We start from the raw sequence: 20,687 nt of genomic DNA, 5'->3' as shown, positions 1-20,687 counted from the left end.
GAATTCTATTGAGATATATAGAGTTTGGGTCTAGGAAAGTGGTTATTGAAGTGGCTATATTTTTTCTTTCTTCCTTTCTCCCTCCTTCCCTCTCTCCCTCCCTCCCTCTCCCTCTCTCTCTTTTTTGTGCTATGATCCTGTCAAGTTTTAGTTTCAAGTTAATTGTGTTCTCATAAAATGTATGGTATTTTTATTTGTGAGTTCATTATAATAAAGCAAATTTTACAAATAAAATATTAAAAAAATATAACATGTGGAAGAGTTCTCTCTCTTTATTTCAATTTTATGGAATAATTTGAGAAACATCGTGTTATTTCAAAGTATGGTAAAATTAATCAGTGATACCATCTAGTCCTAGTCTTTTCTTTTTTGGAAGGCTATTGTTGCTGTTACTGTGTGTGCTTGAGTTTGTGTGTTTATGGCAGTTGCACATACTTACTTTGTGTGTGTGTGTGTGTGGAGGCCAGAGATCTACCCTGAATATCTTTCTCTAGTCCTTTCCAAGTCCTTTCCAATTATTTTAAATCCAGGGTCTCTTTCTCATTGAACCTGGAGCTCATCAATTCAGATAGACTGGATGGCCAGCAAGCCCCAGTGATCCTCCTGTCTGTTCCTTTCCACTATGGGGATTGCAGAAGGGATCTGCTATTCCTGGTGCTGGAGGCACCTGTACTCAGGTCCCCATCCTTGCTGGGCGTGCACTTGATTGGCTGGACTATCTCCCCAGCATTATGAGACTTGGTATTATTGACTTAATTTCATTCTTTGTTGGGCTGTTCAGTACTTTTATATTATGGTTCAATTTTGGCATTTAGATGTTTCCAGAAATCTGCCAGTTTCTTCTGAATTTTATTTATTATGTTTATTTTATTATTTTTATATATTATTTATTATATTTATATATTATAGTATATATTTTTTCAAAATAGTCCCTAATACCGCTACGTTGTCAGATGTAATTTGCCTCCCTCTCCTTGTGAGTGTACACTGTAAATTTATCTAATCCTCTGAAACTCAACTTGCCATTTCATCTTTCCTTTCTTTCTATCCTTCATTTGGACCTGATTTATTTTTGTTTTGTTTTTTATTATTTGTTTCTATTAATTCAGTGTTTGGCATGGTTTGGTTTCTTTTCTAAGAACTGAAGATAATCACTTGCTGTGTTCCATATATCTTGGTTTGCTATGTTTCCCTTTGTTTCAAGGACTTGTAGTTCTATGTTCTTATTTCCTCAGTAGTTCACTGTTTTGTTTTGTTTTGTTTTAATGTCTTGTACAGGGCCAGCAAGGCAGCACAGTTGGTATAGGTGCCTTCCATAAACCTAGACATCCTGAGTTTAATCTCTGGGATCCACATGTTAGTGGAAGAGAACTTACTTCATGGTGGCATGCAGGTAGACATGGTACTGGAGAAGTTGCTGAGAACTACATGTAATCCACAGGTGGTAGGAAGAGAGTCATGGGCCTGGCCTGGGCTTTTGCAAACTCAAAGCCCACCCCCAGCAACACATTTCCTCCAATAAGGCCATACCTCCGTATCCTTCCAAACAGTTCATCAACTAAAAACTAAGCATGCAAATATAGGAGACTGGGGGCATTCTCACTCAGACCACCACAGAATGAACATATATAACAGGAGTTATTAGAGAGGCTTATAGATTGAGGTCCTACTAGTGCAGCAATGGCTGTCTCCGGACCAAAAGTCCAAAATGTAGTAGTTGTTCAGTCCACAGGCTGAATGTCTTAGCTAATCTTCAGTATATTCTGTATTCCAAAGATGTAGGCTCTAATACCAGGGAAATAATGAATTTGCCAGTTAGAGCAAGGGCAATCAGGCAAAGAGCAAGTGCTTTCTTCTTCCATGTTTTTTATATAGGCTGCCACCAGAAGGTATGGCCCAGATTAAAGGTGGATGTTCCTACCTCTAAAGATCTGAATTTAGGATGGGTCTTCCCACTTTAAATGATTCAATCAATAAAAATCCTTCACAGATGTACCAGCCACTTGGGTTTTAGTTAATTCCAGATGTAGTCAAGTTGACAACCCAAGAATAGATATCACATTACACATGGTGTTGGAAACGGAATGTTCCCCTCCTTTTTCTTCATATTCTGGAAAAAATTCTTAAATGTTTGATTTTCCTTTGCTTTCCTCCCTTCTCCCCTGGTTTGGGATTTCTAGTTGATTGGATTTTAAATTTGTGTCAAATTTCCTCACAGTTTTAAAATTTTTATTTCAAGTTTAAAAAAATTTTTTTCAGCAGCATGAGCTACTGATTTGCTGTATTAAAGACTTTTCATTTTTTTAAACTTGTAACATTTTGTTGCTCTGAACAAGGTATTACAACTATTTGTGTTTTTCATTTTTATTTTAATTTCTAAAAATAATGATTTTTTTCTTCTTTGAGAATTTTGTGTAATATAACCTGATTATACTCTTTCCCTTTCCCAACTCCTTGGATTCTCTCCAATCTCCCTGCTTATCCAACTTCACGTTAGTCCTTTTCTTAAAAAAATAACAACACAATGGAGTCAAGTTTGTGTTTGCTGACTACTGAACTTCGAACCTGCCATGGAGTGTGATTAATATACCCAGTGTCACTCCATTGGAGAAAACTGATTGCTCTCTCCCAGCAGCTATTCATTGCAAATAAGCTTCTTGAGTGGGCATGGGACTTGGTCCCATTTCTCCTGCTTCATGCTGGGATTTTTCTTGCTGGAGCTTGTGCAAGTCTTATGCATGCTGTCACAGTCTCTGAGTTATGTGTGTATCTGTTGTGTCTGGAAAATACTATTTCCTTGAAGTCATGCACCACCGTTGACTCTCACAATCTACTTCTCTCTTCCCCATACATCTCCGAGCCTTAAGGGGTGTGTGTGTGTGTGTGTGTGTGTGTGTGTGTGTGTGTGTGTGTGAGATAGACATTCATTTAGCACTAAGCATTCCAAATTCTCTTATTATCTGCACATTGAGCAGTTGTGGCTCTCTGTGTTAATTACTGTCTACTGTGAAAAGAAGCTTGTCTGATGAGGTGATCTGTGAGTATAGCGGCATGACATATGGAGCCCTTTTATTGTATGTTCGTTTAGCAGAATAATAGTAGTATGTTACTCCTTTTGTGGTTTGGGTATATGTGGAAAGGACAGTATATTTGCATAGAGGCCAGGATCAATGCTGGGGGTCTTTCTTAATCACTATCCACCTGATTTTCCAGACAGGTTTCTCAGTCAGGAGTTCACTGATTGAGCTAGATTGGCTGGTCAGTGAGCTCAAGAGATCTTCCTGTGTCCACCTCCTTCTCAGTGCTGGAATCATAGACATGTGCTGAAAGACCCAGCTTTTTACAAGATGGGCATTGAAACACAAGTCCTCATGTAATCCATGTTATATGAACAATGTTATTCATTTAAAATATTTTGGAGGAATGTGGGTTTTGTTGTAAAATGTAGGTTTTTAAATACAGATTATTGTGGCAACCTTTATGTTTTTGTTTTCTTCTTTTAAATATCAAGAGTTATGCTAAATGTTGGTAAATAATACACATTATCAACAAAATTGCCAACTCTCAAAGATTCTGTTTGTGCAAAGCTACATAGCTAGAAGGTAGAAGAGTGTGCATGTTGGGTCTCTTTTTAGAAATCTGAATTCTAGTCGGCGGTGGTGGTGCACGCCTTTAATCCCAGCACTCAGGAGGCAGAGCCAGGAGGATCTCTGTGAGTTCAAGGCCAGCCTGGGCTACAGAATGAGTTTCAGGAAAGGTACCAAAGCTACACAGAGAAACCCTGTCTTGGAAAAAAAAAATATCTGAATTCTATTAATTTGGATCATCTATATCTTTGTAAAATTCAAGGCAAACATTTTTATATAATATTTTCCTTAAATATGGTTTGTTATTAAACATGTTTTTAACACTTGATAATGGGGTTCAGAATTTAGCTCAGTGGCAGAAGGCCCTGAGTTCGAGCCTCAGCTCCAAGAGGAAAAAAAAAAAAAACTTGAAAATAGTTAACATACATGACTACATGACATGAGTTTTTGCTTATAAATTTTTCAAATTTAACGTTTTTCCAGGTGAAAGAATAGATTTTTTTTTTTTAGTCTTTTTTTTTTTTTTTTTTTTTGGTTTTACAAAACAAGGTTTCTCTGTGTAGCTTTGCACCTTTCCTGGAACTGCTTTATAGACCAGGCTGGCCTTGACCTCACAGAGATCCGCCTGCCTCTGCCTCCCAGTGCTGGGATTAAAGGTGCGCTGCCGCCGCCGCCGCCGCCACCACCACCCAGCTGAAAGAATAGTTTTTTTCTGCTCATGTTTTGAGTGAAAGAAACATATATTTTAAAATATATCTAGTCATTAATTGGATTGAATTAAAGATAGTATAATATCCCAGAATTTTGGTTTAGAGCTCAGTAAATACAATGAGTATGACAGAAAATACGGGGACATGGCAGGTCAGATGGCAAATTTAAAACTCTGTCAGTGTATGTCAGTTTTCAGGGACAGGCTGAAGAAAACTCTTCCTCTGTTCTGTAACTGGAAGAGTACCAGTGTTCTGGGTTACAGAGGAAGAGTCTGGAAATGAAGCTCAGAATCCATTGCCGTGGTTATTTGTAGGTGTTTTAGAACTCTACAGATGTTTGCTATGCATAGCGTGTATTTTTAGAACAGAATTGAAACTGTGTTAAACATGTGAACTGCTGTGATTTGTCCTGATTTTACTGAATGAAGTTAGTAAATTTGATAGCCTCTTGGGGCCTTTCTTACCATGTTAATTGTCTACTTTGAATACAGATTTCATCTGGTTTGAAATAATTTGCTTTAAAAGAACATTATTTTGTAAAAGATTTCCCTCTCTGTAGTATTAGATTGCTTATTGAGAAAATAGATTTATTTTTATTGTTTTCTTTTATGATGTTTCTTTGAATAGATTTTAGTTATTGCTCTTTTATAGGTAACAGTAACTGCACCAACAAGAAAATTATACGTCCTTTAAGTTTATGATTTTGTATTGCAAAATCATACTTACACATAAGCAATGAAGCTGGTGATTGCTAACTGAAATTTAATACTAAAGAAATGAATACGTTTTGATCCCTTTGCTTGTGTGCTAATTTAATCTCTTTAAAATGATTTCTTTGGTACTCTCTTCTAAGACTGAGTATATTGAAATGTGCTATTATAATACTTTTGAATAGCATCGGGCTAACAATTTTTATATGAAATAGATTATGCAAGTCATAGCTATAAGGAGAAAAGTATGTTTGCAGAACTACTTTACTCCTATTTTTATGTCAGTCTTATCAGCCATTGCTTTTTTCAGCGTTTTTCTGTTTCTTTTTTGACTTTACAAAAATGAGTTTAAAAAAGAAACCCTATTAAATCATAACTATTCTTTTCTTTTTTTAGGTTGTTACGGAGTTGATGGGGAGAGTGACTCTATTATGAGTTCGGCTTCTGAAAATTCCACCGAGCCTTGGTTCTGTGATGCCTGTAAATGTGGTGTTTCTCCTAGCTGTGAACTGTGTCCTAATCAGGATGGAATTTTCAAGGAGACGGATGCTGGAAGGTTGATGTCCCTATTATGTTGTGTTCATATGCCTGCTTCATAACATGCCTGCTTTGGAGCTCCCTTTTCTTCCATTATGATTTTCTTCCCATTTTCTTGGTACAAAGGACTGCATTGGCCAGTAGGCGATAGATCGATGAGGGACTAAGAAAGATCGTCTCTCCAGTACTTGGAGTTGTTTTTTTTTTACTCCTCATCGTTATTACTTCAGGATCCTATGAAGAAGCAGTGGTAGTTCCTCACATTATAAGGATAGTGCCCAGGGCTCACATTATTTATATCATATGTTAGCTCAAGACCACAGTCTGGTAAATAGAAATTTGAATCCAGATCTGTCCACTTCAGGAGTATAGCATACAGTGATTAAAAATGGATAAAGTTAATATTAAGAATTATTAAAATTATGCCCTAAAAGTACATGGAAGTTATAAATTAACTTCTGAAGGAAATCCTAGGCATGACGTAGATTAAGGAATGCCCAAGTTAAAGGAATGACCTCTTTCCCGACATTGGGGTTTGGGCTTTGTCACAAGAACTAGTTGTAGCCTAGTTTTCTGCTTTCTCTGTCAGTCTTCCAATCTTGAAAGTAGATGGCTGGCCACCAGTTTGCAGGGGGGACTTCAGCTCTCTTTTGAAGCCTGGTACATATGCTGTGTTTATTGAGAAGACAGTGAAAAGTCATCTGAAGGTTGGGCCAGGGTTGTGAGGGAGCAGGGATTAAGCATGTGGCTCTATGTAACAGAGGTACCCTGTCTGTCCTGTTGAGAAACTCACCCTCTGCTGTCCTCTGTTCTTTTGAGTTCCAGTGCCCAGCTATAGTGATAACAAAATCCATTCACTAAACGACAAATGAGGGAAATCTGTCCCTCATGGCAGAGTACATGTTAAAGCATGACTGTGAAGCTGAGAGACAAATCACTGATACTTAGCACAAAGACCTGTGGTCTTTTCACTGTAATCACACTCACGGTCACTGCTGTATTTGAAGTTATCCTCATAAAAGTGTTGACATCATTTATGTTGGTTTTCCCTACGAGACTAGGGGTAGTTGACTATAGTGTATAAGTTATTCCCGGTCTTGTGCGTTTTGAAGATTACCTACCTCAGTGCTGCCAGTAAGAAAAGCGACACTCATGTTTTTAAGGTTTTTATTTTGACAAATAAGGAATTCGAATTTTTAAATTTCACTTTTTTATTATTTGAATTTAAGTGGGTATGTCTGTGTCTGTGTAGGTATGTGCACATGAATGCAGGTGCCTGCAAAGTCCAGAAGAGGATTTCAGATCCCTTGGAGCTGGAGTTATAGGTGCTTGTGAGCTGCCTGCTGTGGGTGTTAGAATCCAAACATGGGTCTCTGCAAGAGCAATATGTGCTTAACTGCTGAGCCATCTGTCTGTCACCTAGAATGGTTTCATTAAGAATGCTTAATATTTTAGTAGTAGCAGCAAGAACTACCAAACAATGTAATTTTTCATCATTTTTAACACTGAAAACTTAGGGCATGGTCCACAAATAAAATCTAGACTTAGATATAATACATTTTACATTAGTAAAATTAGGAAAAATATTTTTTCCACTTTGTCTCAATTAGTAGTCAGACCCTTGAGAAATAGAGCCTCAGTAGATTGCTAAAATAGCATAGAATCTGCCATGGGATCTTAGGGAACCCTGTGTGCTGAGGATCCAGATCCTTCATCACCTAAGAAAAGAAATGAAGTAAAATAATAGCAAGTGTTTTGCTATACAGGCTAGAACTTATTCGTATTGTATACGTGGCATTTTTAACTATGGCCTAAAACTGTGGATTTAGTATTAATAGATTTGTGCTTTCAAAGTATTTTGCCCTTGTTTAGATTCATTTTGTTTGTTTGTCTTGTTTTTATACTATGACTTTAGGTGAGTTCCTTAGCCTTGTTATTATGCCTTAGTTTCATAGTACCTTTGAGAAGCTTAAATGACACAATTCATGTAAGATAGTCCTGACGTAGTTGGTGGGCAATAAATGTCGTCTTACTATCAATGCTGCTGCTACAAGTGCTTTCTTCTGAGCAGCCACTGCTGTATACGTGCCATTTGGTAATTTCTGATCTTGAAAATTGAACTTGGAGTAGTCAGTCATGGTGAACTAAGACCATTTTGAAAAAAGAATAAAAAACCAAACAAATAAACAAAAACCCCAAACAACTCAGCTTCCTTTTGAGGAAGAGAATCTGTCTTACTTGGTTTTCCTGTTAATTTAAAAGTTGTTTTGACAAACTGTCCTTTTGTGCTGTCAGACTCTGCAAAGTAAGATGTAACGTTTTCCAAAAGAAGACAAAAGAAAGCACTTTAGCATTGAGGTTTACTAGGAAATACTTAGATTAGCTACTGTGCATATCACATATATAGGTTAAGTACTCCATAGCAGAGAAGTGCAGTTCTGGAATAGACTGTTTAAACACTTGTGTTTTTCGTGTCCACATTCCCAGGGAGGCCAGAGTAGATACTTGGGGCATTTATGTATTTTACAGCATGTAATGCCAGTTTAATTTAAGATCAAGAAAGAGAAAAAGCCATTAAAATTGGACAAGTCCTTTAGTATTCTTATCTTCATGTGGGATGCAGGGGAAAAGCAAGAGTAGTATATGGACAGGCTAAAAAAGCTTTGAAATTGATTTATCACATGAATTTAACTAGACTTTCTCCTTTACTGATGTGAGCCATAATTTCTACGTGGAAAATGATTTAATGTGAGAAAATAGCTGTGGAATTCTTGAGATAAAAATTAAATTTTTATTTCATTTCTTAAATAGATTTTGCTCTAAGGAATCATGTAGACCCAATTTTGTAAAATATAAAATATTTCTATCCCCCCCCCCTTTTTTTTCCTGATTCCAGTTTAAACAGATATTTAACAAAGCAAAGCAAGACACATACCCTAAAGAGAGACTCAGTGGCCATTGTGGAAGGAAGAGCAGCCTCCGTCTTCCTTCTCTGCAGCCTTTGTAGGCTGTCCTCCTGTGTATTTGGAGTGCAGTATGGCTCTGGCTCATTGGTCTTTTTTTCTCTTCAGTAAGCATTATGATACAGTAGAAGTAAGAGAGCACTGGATTTCTTAAACCTCACTGCTTTCTTCTACTAGACCTGCTGTATCTGAAAACATCAGTCCTCTGAAAGTGTGATTTGCATAATGAGACATACAATTTGCCACTCAGGAGACATTCAGACCTTTTTATTTTTCTTGTAGCAAATGTTCCTTGCATGAAGACAGTGATCTACATACACACTGCTGTAAGCACTTCACAAACATCTAAATTCCAGATTATCTATGTAATGCTCTGTACCTAGGAGACACTGAGTCCTTGGTTCTAGGATGAAGGAGTAGAAGTATCATGCTATAGATATATTTTTAAAATATATTTTTTTTAATATGAGGAAAAGGTACTACACAGAAAAAGTACTTCAAAATTATTCCATTAGTATAATTTCTATTGTTAGGTAAAAGTTTATTCAAGAAGTATATTACTACTTAGTTGTTGTCTGCCTATAAATAATATATGAATATAGTCGAATGCATTGATAGTTTCCATTCTATAATGACAGTCTGCCTTTGTCTTTTGGTGGTTTTGTGTTACTTGTTTTCTGCTCCTTTTTCCAATCAACATCTGTCATCATAGCCCCAAGCAAAATGGATGGTAAAGTAACGAGGAAGATTTTCTTGTTGTTTTGATTTCTCAACTTAATTACATAAGTTCTAAAATATATGAACAAAAAAGTGCTCAAAGGACCAAAATTGTCTTAGTGAGACTTCGATACATATTTTAATAAGAACTCATGTTGGTGTCCTCATATTTATGGCTGGGCAAAATGATACAATTGTGTGCCAGCCACACAGAAATCTTCACTACTTGTGTGACTTGTTCCTATACATGTTAATAAGGTCAGTACAAAGCATGCAGCCGGCTGTTGGGTTTATCAACGATAAACTCCTGTAGAGAATGGCCACATTTGTTACCTCAGTAGAGCATGAAGAAACCACACAGAGTAATTTGAGAAAGCGGCGGCTTGTTGAGATGCTGCTATCTTTATATTGAACTCCGCACAATGCATTTGGGAGGTTGGATTAAAATGTTCCATCTAGAAAATCTCAGAACCATGGATTCTTTTTCACACACACAAAAAAAAAAAAGATAAAAAATTTTAAAGATTTATAACTTTTTCTCAATACCTCTATAGAATGATTCTTAGTCTTTTTAAAACTCAGTACGTCACAAAACCAGAACCTTTTAAGCTGCAATAAAGCAACATTGTCAATATATACAGAAAGTTCATAGAGACTTGTCATCTCATTTTTATCCTTTTTCTTGCACAAGTGATGCATATCTGCTGTTTAAATATCAGACAGCTATTCAACATTTTGTTTGGCTGCAAGCAAATAGATATGTAATCAATCAATAGTTTAAAAGAGATCAGAACCAACTCATTTTTTCCTTTACATTGTGCTGAAGCTGAACATTTTTTAAAAGTGTTAACAGCATTGTGCAGAATTTATGCAATGTAATTGTAGGTGGCGTTTGTAAATTTTAATTCAGAGGTTATATAGGGAGCAGATGAGATAAATGAAAGCATGACATCCTTGCATTATTATAACTTTGCTTTGTACCTTTTCCCAGCCACCATCTTTTATCCTGAGAAGAAAGTTAAACTTTCTACCAAAACTGTTTTAAAATATATCCCTTAAAATATATCCGTAGGGATATTCAACAGCTTTGGGGGAAAGGTAGCAATAAAGAACAATTAACCTAATTACTGCAGAATAACTTTGTAGTTCTTAAATTAGAATCCTTAATTCTAAAAGTGCTCACAGTAATGAATGTGAATATCTTTCCTTGAATATGAAAGTGCTGTTTTGTTACTCTTGAATAGCAGTCTTATGCAAATATTTGAGAATAACAGATAAGACCAAAGTGCAGTGAATTTTAAGTGAAAAGCAATTATGGTTGCTGAATCTACATTTTGACTAGACTTACTTCTGGAAAAGTAATGCTCACTGCAGTTAAGCTTTCTGTGATGAATTATCTGCTATCATTCTATAGCTGTTCTGTATTTTTCAATTAAGAGTCTGAGATGGAGATTTTTTAAAAAAAAATATGGTCATTGAATGCTTTCAGTAGTATTTTAAGATGGAACATATTTTATGTTCATTTTCTATGTGAGAAATTCAGGAAAGCATTTGATAGCAGAATTATGTCTTTTCTCTTACAGATGGGTCCACATTGTTTGTGCCCTATATGTTCCTGGAGTAGCCTTTGGAGATATTGATAAGTTACGACCAGTAACACTAACGGAAATGAACTATTCTAAATATGGTGCCAAGGTAAGAGAAACTTTATGATTAACTAAAATTGAAAATTTCATTTGTTTCTTCACGTAGCCTTTTGATAATTATAATTGACCACAGAGGTGTTGACTAGCAAGCACACTATATGAAGAACTCTTAGCACTAAGACATTTAAGCTATTTTGTTTTGCTTTTGTGTTTTTGAGATAATATCTCACTGTAGCTCAGGTCAGCCTCTTCCTCCTTAGTTCAAGGATCAGATATGGACCACCATTCTTGAATCATTTGTTGATAAATTGTTTCCTAGAAGACTAATTTATTGATACTTCCATATGGACTAATTTCAGATATCCTAAGTTTGTAAAAATGGGTATTAGTTGATACTGTTTCTATTCTTAGGACCCAAAGAATGCCTTGTTACACTTGGTTGGATCAAATAAATTTTACTTTAATTTTGGAATAAATTTTATTAAAATTAAGAAAAAGAATATAAAAAGCATCAGCTCATTACTACTTCAGCTTTTTTGAATGTAACAAGAAAAATTACCATATTTCTTCAACATAGTAAATTGATTTTATATATTAATATATGTAAAGTACTTAGACTAAATGCTTAGCACCCAAGTACTCCTTATAATATTATTTATTCTTATTACTAGTATATCAGTTTAATTTAGGTTAATTAAAACTATGTAAAGAATCCTTCCTTTCTCATCAGAAGACCTTGCTTGTCTACAGTTATTTGCATTGGTAATATTTAGTGGATGCATCATGAGAGGATAGTTTTTGCTTCAGAAATACTTTTACTGTGAGAGTTTTCCTGTTACTTTCATAGGAGTGTAGCTTTTGTGAAGACCCTCGCTTTGCTAGAACTGGAGTTTGCATTAGCTGTGATGCAGGGATGTGCAGAGCCTATTTTCATGTTACCTGCGCCCAGAAGGAAGGCCTGCTTTCAGAGGCGGCAGCAGAAGAGGTACATTGCTAACTGTGTTCAGAAAACTTCCCATGTCTGCTGTGCCCTATAGCAAGTCTTTGATCAGACCACTGATTTAAACTTTGAATAGTAAATGACTGTGAGTTTTGTCAGTAAAACTAGTTACAGCATACTGGAAAACATATTAACATTTTTGTAGTGAGTTTTGGCAGATAAAATAAAATGCAAGATACCTTGAAGTGCTGATATGTGGCATATTTCATACAGGAATATGACATTTTCTTAAGGTAGCTTATTTTCTTTGGCTTCAGTTTTAGCTCCCTAGTATTTCTTCCAGACTTACTGAATTTAGATTGAGTAATTATTTGATTACAAAGCGTATTTTGGGGATTCCTTAAAATTGTTTCTAGGACTCTGTGCTTCAAATTAGTTTTATAACAATATAAGATATGTATTTCTAAGTTCTAAACTTTGGAGAGTTCTAGAGATTGAACACAACATAACAATGTAACCTTGAATATGGAAATAGTTTGAGAAACATGCTTTAGGTTATGAAGGTAGATAATAGAGTTGCAAAAGTATAAAATATAACTCTTCCCACTAAAATTTCTTGCATAATGCCATAGTAGTTATCTTGATTAAAAATATGTATTTACTTAATAGGTTTAAGATAAGTTAACTACGATTGAAAATTATTCAAAGTTTTAATTCATGTGATAAGTTTCTAAATGTATAATTCACAAATTCTTTGGCATTCACAATAATTTTAAAGAATTTTAAGGAATCCCAAGAGCAGGTGTAATTAATTTCTTAAGCAACTTTTGTGGAGAGATAATTCAGTAAACTTTTACCGTGCATTCATGATGCTTTCTGATAATATGTAAGCCATTTATTTGTTGCATAAAATTTTACTTCCTCATAAAATGTACTTTTAGCTGGGAAATAAGTAATGTAATGAAAAATTTTTTTTGAAAAACACTTGTAGGATGTATTTTATTTTAACTTAAAAAGACCTTAAGTAAAAATTTACATTTTGATGTATGTCTGTTTTGTCCTAATTTCTGATTTTGAGGAATTGTGCTTTGGAGGAGTGTTGGGTGAACACTGAGCATTTTTACAGCTGCTAGGCAGACATAGACATATAACTGCAGCGTGGGGTTGTGTGGATTAATCATGACTGAGACTGGATGATGGGCGGAGGTGCAGAGGGGCATGCAATTGGCCTGAGAGGACTGTGTAGATCGCAGGTGAAAATGAGGGAATCTAAGTTCAGCTCAGTTGTCTAGTTCTGGATAACTGAACTTTATAGTCAGGATGTTTCTTTTGTAGACACTTTCAGTTTATTTTTTAGAGATTTGCCTTCTATAGTAAGATTGTTTGGGTTCCTTTGCATAACACTATACATGATGATCCTTTTTGGAGAAGACAAAAGCCTCTTTAGTTAAGTAGAAAGCAAAATTGTATAAAACATTGGAATGCATAATGATTGGGAGATTGCTTCTCCCTATCAGAAAGCATGCAGATTAATACAAAACCAAATATAATTAATAGTTTGCAGTCACTGTGTCTAAGAGCTAATTTGGGGAAATGTACAGGACAACCTTAAATAATAAAGTCATCCAACCTGGACCTGAAGCCTCTTCCTGCCTTGAAGCTTTCTTTTATTGATTAGGTAAATGTGCCAGATGCTGCCTTGCTTAGTGGAGAGGTTTTGTTTTTGTGGGGTTTTTTAGTGTCTTTGTTTTGTTTTGATTTTTTTGTTTGGTATTTTTATTAAATCACATTTCCGTAGGTCTTTAGTTTGTTGTTATAAACACTTAAGAGAATTGGAACTTTTGTTGTTTTGGGCTACAGGATCTTGCTATGTATTCCAACTGATGTGAATTCACTGCACAGCCTGGGCTAGTCTCAAATTCACAATCCTTCTGTCTCACGCTTCTCAGTTCTGTGATTATAAATGTGTGCTGTTGTAGCCAGTGAGAATTGGAAATTTATAAAAGATTCCTTATAGAGTTTCAAAAACAGTGAATTGTTAAGATGTCAGTGAGATTAGCTTTTGATAATATTTGTTTTGTTAAAATTGAAGAGTTATTTGTATGGGTTGTACACATATACATTGGATACATATAAGATCCTCTTTTCCCTTGAAACTGAGTCTCATTAGGTAGTCCTTGGTAGCCTCAGTGATCCTTCTGTTCATGCTTCTGAGTGCTAAGATTATAGGGCACTCCCACTTAGGCATTTTTTAAAATGAAGAAGCATTTTAAATTAAAGCAGATTTGTTGTTTATAAGGACATCTTGTCTTCTGCTTCAGTTTTGTGTTCCCTTTAGGTTTCCTAGAAAGCTTTTATTTTCTTGTTTAGACTTGTTTATCAAGTTTGATGTCATACTTTTCCAGAGCTATTTTATGTAGATAATAAAAAAAAAAAGCTTGAACAATAGAATTAAGCACCTTGGTTTTATCCAGTGATATTTATCATAGTTTTAAAGTTTTTATAGCCTTTGGATATATTGCTTTCCACATTGGTGAAAATCTACTAGAAGTTTGCGTGCTTTTTCATCTACTTGGTAAAATATTCCAAATTACAAGAATAGTCCAATTGTCATGTTTTAAACACAGCATGCTTTTGTTCAAAGATGTTAAAATAAACACCTACAGCACAGAAATTTTTTTTTTCCTGGATCGCATATAGTTGTTTTTATTTATTTATTTTTTTTTCTCTGTCCTTTTTTTTTTTTTTAAATATATATATTTTATTTTACAATACCATTCAGTTCTACATATCAGCCATGGGTTCCCCTATTCTCCCCCCCCCCCCCCCTCCCCTTACCCCCAGTCTACCCCTCATTCCCACCTCCTCCAGGACAAGTCCTCCCCCAAGGACTGCGATCAACCTGATAGACTCAGTCCAGGCAGGTCCAGTCCCTTCCTCCCAGACTGAGCCAAGTGTCCCTGCATAAGATCCAGGTTTCAAACAGCCAACTCATTCAATGAGCACAGGACTTGGTCCCACTGCCTAGTTGCCTCCCAAACTGATCAAGCCAATCAACTGTCTTACCTATTCAAAGGGCCTGATCCAGCTGGGGGCCCCTCAACCTTTGGTTCATAGTTCATGTGTTTCCATTCATTTGGCTATTTTTTTTCAATAATTGAGTAAAACTGAAATTTATTATAAGCCACAGTCGTCCTAGGGACCTCCATGCCTTATATATAGCCTCTATGGTTCTATGGGTTGTGGTCTGATTGTTCTTTATTTTATATCTAGAATCCACCTATGAGTGAGTACATACCATGACTGTCTTTCTGGGTTTGGGTTACCTCACTCAGGATGATTTTTTTCTAGTTCCATCCATTTGCCTGCAAATTTCATGCTTTCATTGTTTTTCTCTGCTGAGTAGTACTCCATTGTGTATATGTACCACATTTTTTTCATCCATTCTTCCGTTGATGGGCATCTAGGTTGTTTCCAGGTTCTGGCTATTACAAAATAGTGCTGCTATGAACATAGCTGAGCATGTATCTTTATGGTATGAATCAGCATTCCTTGGGTATATGCCCAAGAGTGGGATGGCTGGGTCTTGAGGTAGTTCGATTCCTAATTTTCTGAGAAACCGCCATACTGATTTCCACAGTGGTTGTACAAGTTTACATTCCCACCAACAGTGGAGGAGTGTTCCCTTTGCTCCACATCCTCTCCAACATTGGTTGTCATTGGTGTTTTTTTTTTTTTGTTTTTTTTTTGGTTTTTCGAGACAGGGTTTCTCTGTGTAGCTTTGCGCCTTTCCTGGGACTCACTTGGTAGTCCAGGCTGGCCTCGAACTCACAGAGATCCACCTGGCTCTGCCTCCCGAGTGCTGGGATTAAAGGCGTGCGCCACCACCGCCCGGCATCATTGGTGTTTTTGATCGTAGCCATTCTAACAGGTGTAAGGTGGTATCTCAGAGTCGTTTTGATTTGCATTTCTCTGATGATTAAGGATGTTGAGCATTTCTTTAAATGTCTTTCAGCCATTTGTAGTTCTTGTTTTGTGAATTCTCTGTTTAACAGCACAGAAATTTATATTTCATATCTTAAAGTTACTTATTGTCTAACTAAACTCATAGTAGTTTCTTCTTTGATTAAAATGTGACTTTGCTAGTGTTATACAGTTGTAATATTATTTAGAAAACTGTCTGAAATAGTATAAAGTTATTATAGATTCTATTGATTTTTTTTAAATACATATTTGCCTCCCTTCTGCAGCTGCTCCCAGATGTACCCTTAATTCCTTACCTACCCAATCTTCTTCTTCTTCTTCTTCTTCTTCTTCTTCTTCTTCTTCTTCTTCTTCTTCTTCTTCTTCTTCTTCTTCTTCTTCTTTCTTCTTCTTTCTTCTTCTTTCTTCTTCTTTCTTCTTTCTCCTTTCTTTCTTCTTCTTTCTTCCCATCTAGCCCAATACCAGTGGTTGTATACAATTTGGTGTGTGGCCATCCACTAGAGCGTGTTCCACCTACCAAGAACCAGATCAGTAAAAAAAACCCTAATTCTTCTTCTCCCAGTTGGTATCAGTTAGAAACTACCTTCTCATCATGGGTTGAGACCAACCCCTGTCTATGCTGGCTTTTGTCTGGCTTCAATTTCTGGGAGGCTTGTGTATTCTGTTACCGATATGAGTTCCTGAGTATAACTACTCTGTTCTGGCTGGGAAATACATCAACTGATTCTGGCTCTTATAATCTTTCTGCTCCCTGAGGCTTGGGGGAAGGGGCGTGCTTCAGATGTCTAATTTAGGGCTGAATAATATGCAAGTCTTATGCTCTGTGCCTTGGCCAGTTGTGGGGCTCTGTGTTAATCCCTAGTTTCTGGAAAAAGAAATTTCTCTGCCGAGGTTTAAAAAGATGCACTAATCTATGGATACGAGGGTAAGTCATTAGGAGTAGGTTTAGTATTGTGTCCCTTGAGCAGAGTTAATAGTGGGTTGTTCCCTACAGCCTACAACCTATCTAACCATAGATTCATGGGTAGGTATGGGTTCCATCTTGTGGGATGGCCCTTAAATGGAATTAGAAAATGGTTGGCTATTCTCATGGATTCATTCCCTAATTGTACCAGTGGGAATATCTTGCTGGCTAGTTGTTGCTAAAGCTCACAGGATTCACAGTGGGATAGGATTAGTGATTACTTATTTTTTTCTCCAGTAGGGAGCATAATAAGTTATGAAGCTTCTAGGTCAATATCAGCTTGGTTTATCAGCTTGATCTATCCACCTTCTATGACTCCATGTTCTGTTGTCTTTAACTATAGAGTCAATACCATAAGCTCTGGAGGGTAACTTAAGAACAACAGCAAAAGCCTGGATATTTGGAGGTCTTTGGGGCCTCACTGGCCAGCAACTCCAAAAGTAGTAACCCATTTCTGACACTGGACTTTATTTTATAGATTTGCATATAATCTTTGAAATAATGAATTGAAATCATTCCCAGATTAAATTTCAAGAGCTCAAATTAGAATTTTGGCTACTGAACTGATGCCTCAATATTGCTAGAAGAACCAGGATTGTTAGAAACCAGTTGTTGCTGGGTTAAATGATTCATCAAGATATCCATTACTAGAGTTTTGTCATCTTATACAGACATTTTAGTGTCTTTTATGTGGTTATGTTAGGCATTTGGTAACTTACAGTTGTTTTTTTTAAAATTGTTCCGAATTAACTTTCCATCAGGCTACTTGGCTTACTGTTTTTTCCTCCCACTTACCTCTTAGCAGTATTTTCAGAACACGTCTACTTTTATTAACTGCATTGATGCTCCCTGGTCAGACTCACTCTTCCTGCCTGAAGTAATGTAGTCCTAACTCTTCTTGCTCTTGTTTTTCTGAGAGCAGAGGCTGGCAAATACTTTCTTTATAAGGCCCTATATAGAATTCCTTATAAAATGTATATATGCATTCTTTATAGAATGCAAATTTTAGTTTTGTAGGCCTATGGGTGGTTTGCTGTTGTAGTATGAGAACAGCCATAGACAATATTTAAAATGAATGATTGTGGTTGCATGCCTATAAAACTTTATGAAAACAGGCATGGTCATGTTTGGCCCATGGTGTAGTTTGCTGAAGCCTTTTGTAGGACAGAAAGGCTATTACTAGTACACTGAGCATTAAATCTCAGCCAGATTTTGTTGTCCTGCTCCCAGTCCTTTGCCAATACTTTCAACACTGATTTTTGATGTGGTTTATCCATTTTCAGTATATTGCATAGTATTCTGTCAGTTTCTAATAAATTAGGGGAAAAAACATTCTCTACCTTCTTGAGGTTTTATTCAAGGCTCATGGCATAAACTCACAATTGCTACATTCATTAGAGAAAAGACAGTCTCACTCCTATCCTTGTGTAGGAGTCTACCAAAAAATTGTGATGCTCCAAAAAGCTACAGTTACTAATTTAATGAAAACTGAAAGAAGATTTGTAGGGAGAATCAAGTTTCTAAGTGAATAAGCAATCCCTCCCAATATGTATGTAGCTTTATGACATATGCTTTTTTTTCCCCCAGATGTTGTATGCCTCCTAGGTTTTCAGTCATATAATAATACTTAACTACTGTGGCCTAATTATTAAATCAACTATTTCAGATATACGAAGTCTAAGCAGTTCATAGGTTGATGTAGCCACATAAACTTATTTTCCTTCTCTTCTACAAATAGCTTTCTCTCTTTCCTTTGTTCTTACCTCCATCCACTCTTCTCTTCTTCCTTCTTTTCTCCTTTATAAATTTTTGTTGTTGTTTTTAACCTTCTTGTTTCATGTTCTTAACATGACTGAACTAGCTTTAAGCAGTTTATTCTCACATGGTAGCATTTAAAACAAGCAAGCAAATAAACAAAAAGATTCTCTTACTAGGAATGAAAGTTTCTCTCCCACAGTTCAGTGTGAATAGCTTTTGGTCATCTTATATACCAGAATGGAGGCACTGTTACCATCGAGAAAGCTGGCAAAGTAAAATCTGATACTTTCAGTTTCTTTCAATAGGAATAGTACAAAGAACCCAAGATCAGCAGCTAACACAGTTTGACACATCTAGCCTAAGAAATTGGCAGTTGACTTCATTTCATTATGTCATACCCATGCGCTTATGCCAAATGACAAGTGTTTGTAGTAGGCATTAGGAGACAAAAATGAAGAAATAGGTTGGTATTGAGAATAAAGAAAGGAAAAAGTTGGAATGTCATCTTTTCCAGTTTTTCTTTGAATGCTTCAGGCTAGACCTTTTCACTTCTCAGACGTTATATACCTGGTCCTCACTTTTTAGGGTATTGAGTTTAAGAAATCACATTACTCATTTATTATTTTGATAATTAACAATTATGTTAAAATGGATCATCTGTTTAAGTTCTAAACATTAGTATGACTTTAACTTGCTGTATAAGTAAACAATGCTCTTGATTGAAAAAAATATTTTATTGTGACTTATAACAGTGTCATATTTTTAAAATCAGCTCCAAAATGGTAATATAATGCTACATAGAAACTTAAGGAATATATATATATATATATATATATATATATATATATATATATCTGACTTGATATATATCTTTTTCCCCCTCATTCCATTTTTTTATACCTCAGGATACAGAGTCGTTGCATTTCACTTAACTTTTAAAATTAGTAGGTAAGCATTAATTAAGATTTTCTTAGTACTAGGGAGATGGCTCAGTTTTTAGTGTTTGCCATGAATGCATGAGAACTTAAGTTCAAATCTCCAGTACTTCTGAAGGAAGCTGGGTGTGGTGGCACATGCCTGTAATCCTAATACTGAGTAAAAGGAGACAGGCAGCTTCCTGGAGCTTGCTAGCCATCTAGTCTCACCAAATTGTTGATCTTTAGGACCTAAAAAACTCTTATTAACAATGACAATAAAAAGGCAGATGCAGCTTCTACACACAAACACACACATGTGCACAGGCACAGAACACATTCAGTCTGGTTTGGGATAATTAAATAACCTCTTCAGGTTAAGTGTGTATAGGATAAACCCATGTCAATTCTGTTTTTTTAAAATAGAGATTATATTGTTACTTTGAAATAATTTTGTTAAGTTTTGTATTAGTGTCCAAATCAGTGCCTACATCTTCAAATTTTTAATCTTACACAGTGCCATATACTTTAGTATCTATGAGTACCATAATACAGAATTTCTTTATATGCTTTTAAAAACCTTAAATACGGATCAGAATTTCAAACTTATTATTTCTCTTTCTATTCTGTCTCAAGTGTACCTGCCTAAAAGTGTCATTTCTCTTTGGATTATAAATCCCTATCTTACTAAGAGTCCCTTTTAGTATAACTTAGATAAAAAAACTATATAGATACCTTATCTTTATAGGGACAGACGTATAGAATGAATTGCCAACTGTTTCTTAATAGCTACCATATGCAAATTACTTTAATTTTTTGTTATATTTAAAGAAATGATTTGTGTCTTGACTAGGATTAAGGTTACTTTCTACCCTACTGTTCTTAAAGTTGTTTCCTTCCATTGACCCTTCCCACTTTCTCCCACTTGTTTTCTCTCAAATTCACAGCTATTATTTCTTTAATTGATGTGTGTGTGTGTGTGTGTGTGTGTGTGTGTGTGTGTGTGTTACTAAATATATAAATACAACTTGCTCTGCTTAGTCAGGATAAGGTTACTTGTATGTATATGATTTCAGGGCTCAGTACTTTGTATTGAATAACCAATTTGGAGTACTTGCCCATGGGTAACTATTTCTCCTGCTCTCAGCATTTAATTGCCTTAATTGTTTTTTGTCTAGTGTTGGAGCCCCATGAGGTTCACCCCTATCCACTTTAGTATAACTGTTGGTGTCATCTTTGTTCAGGTCTTATTTAGGC

General features: G+C 35.8%; 1 protein-coding gene across 6 annotated transcripts in view; it reads left to right on the top strand.

The window, feature by feature from the left end:
• The window catches only part of Phf14 (PHD finger protein 14), a 202,261-nt gene that overhangs the window by 25,485 nt on the left and 156,089 nt on the right, over positions 1 to 20,687 (top strand). For all 6 annotated transcript variants that reach the window (XR_005091034.1, XM_028894650.1, XM_028894653.1 and 3 more), the window contains 3 exons: positions 5,404 to 5,563; positions 10,808 to 10,919; positions 11,718 to 11,855. Coding sequence is in view for 5 of the 6 variants with exons in the window: in XM_028894650.1 (XP_028750483.1) it covers positions 5,404 to 5,563; positions 10,808 to 10,919; positions 11,718 to 11,855 (410 nt within the window). In the remaining variant the exon portion in view is untranslated. The remainder of the gene's footprint in view (positions 1 to 5,403; positions 5,564 to 10,807; positions 10,920 to 11,717; positions 11,856 to 20,687) is intronic.

The sequence above is a fragment of the Peromyscus leucopus genome, chromosome 3, assembly GCF_004664715.2.
Source record: "Peromyscus leucopus breed LL Stock chromosome 3, UCI_PerLeu_2.1, whole genome shotgun sequence".
NCBI classification, from domain to species: domain Eukaryota; kingdom Metazoa; phylum Chordata; class Mammalia; order Rodentia; family Cricetidae; genus Peromyscus; species Peromyscus leucopus.
Note: the sequence above shows the minus strand (reverse complement) of the source record. Positions and strands in the feature narration are given on the sequence as shown.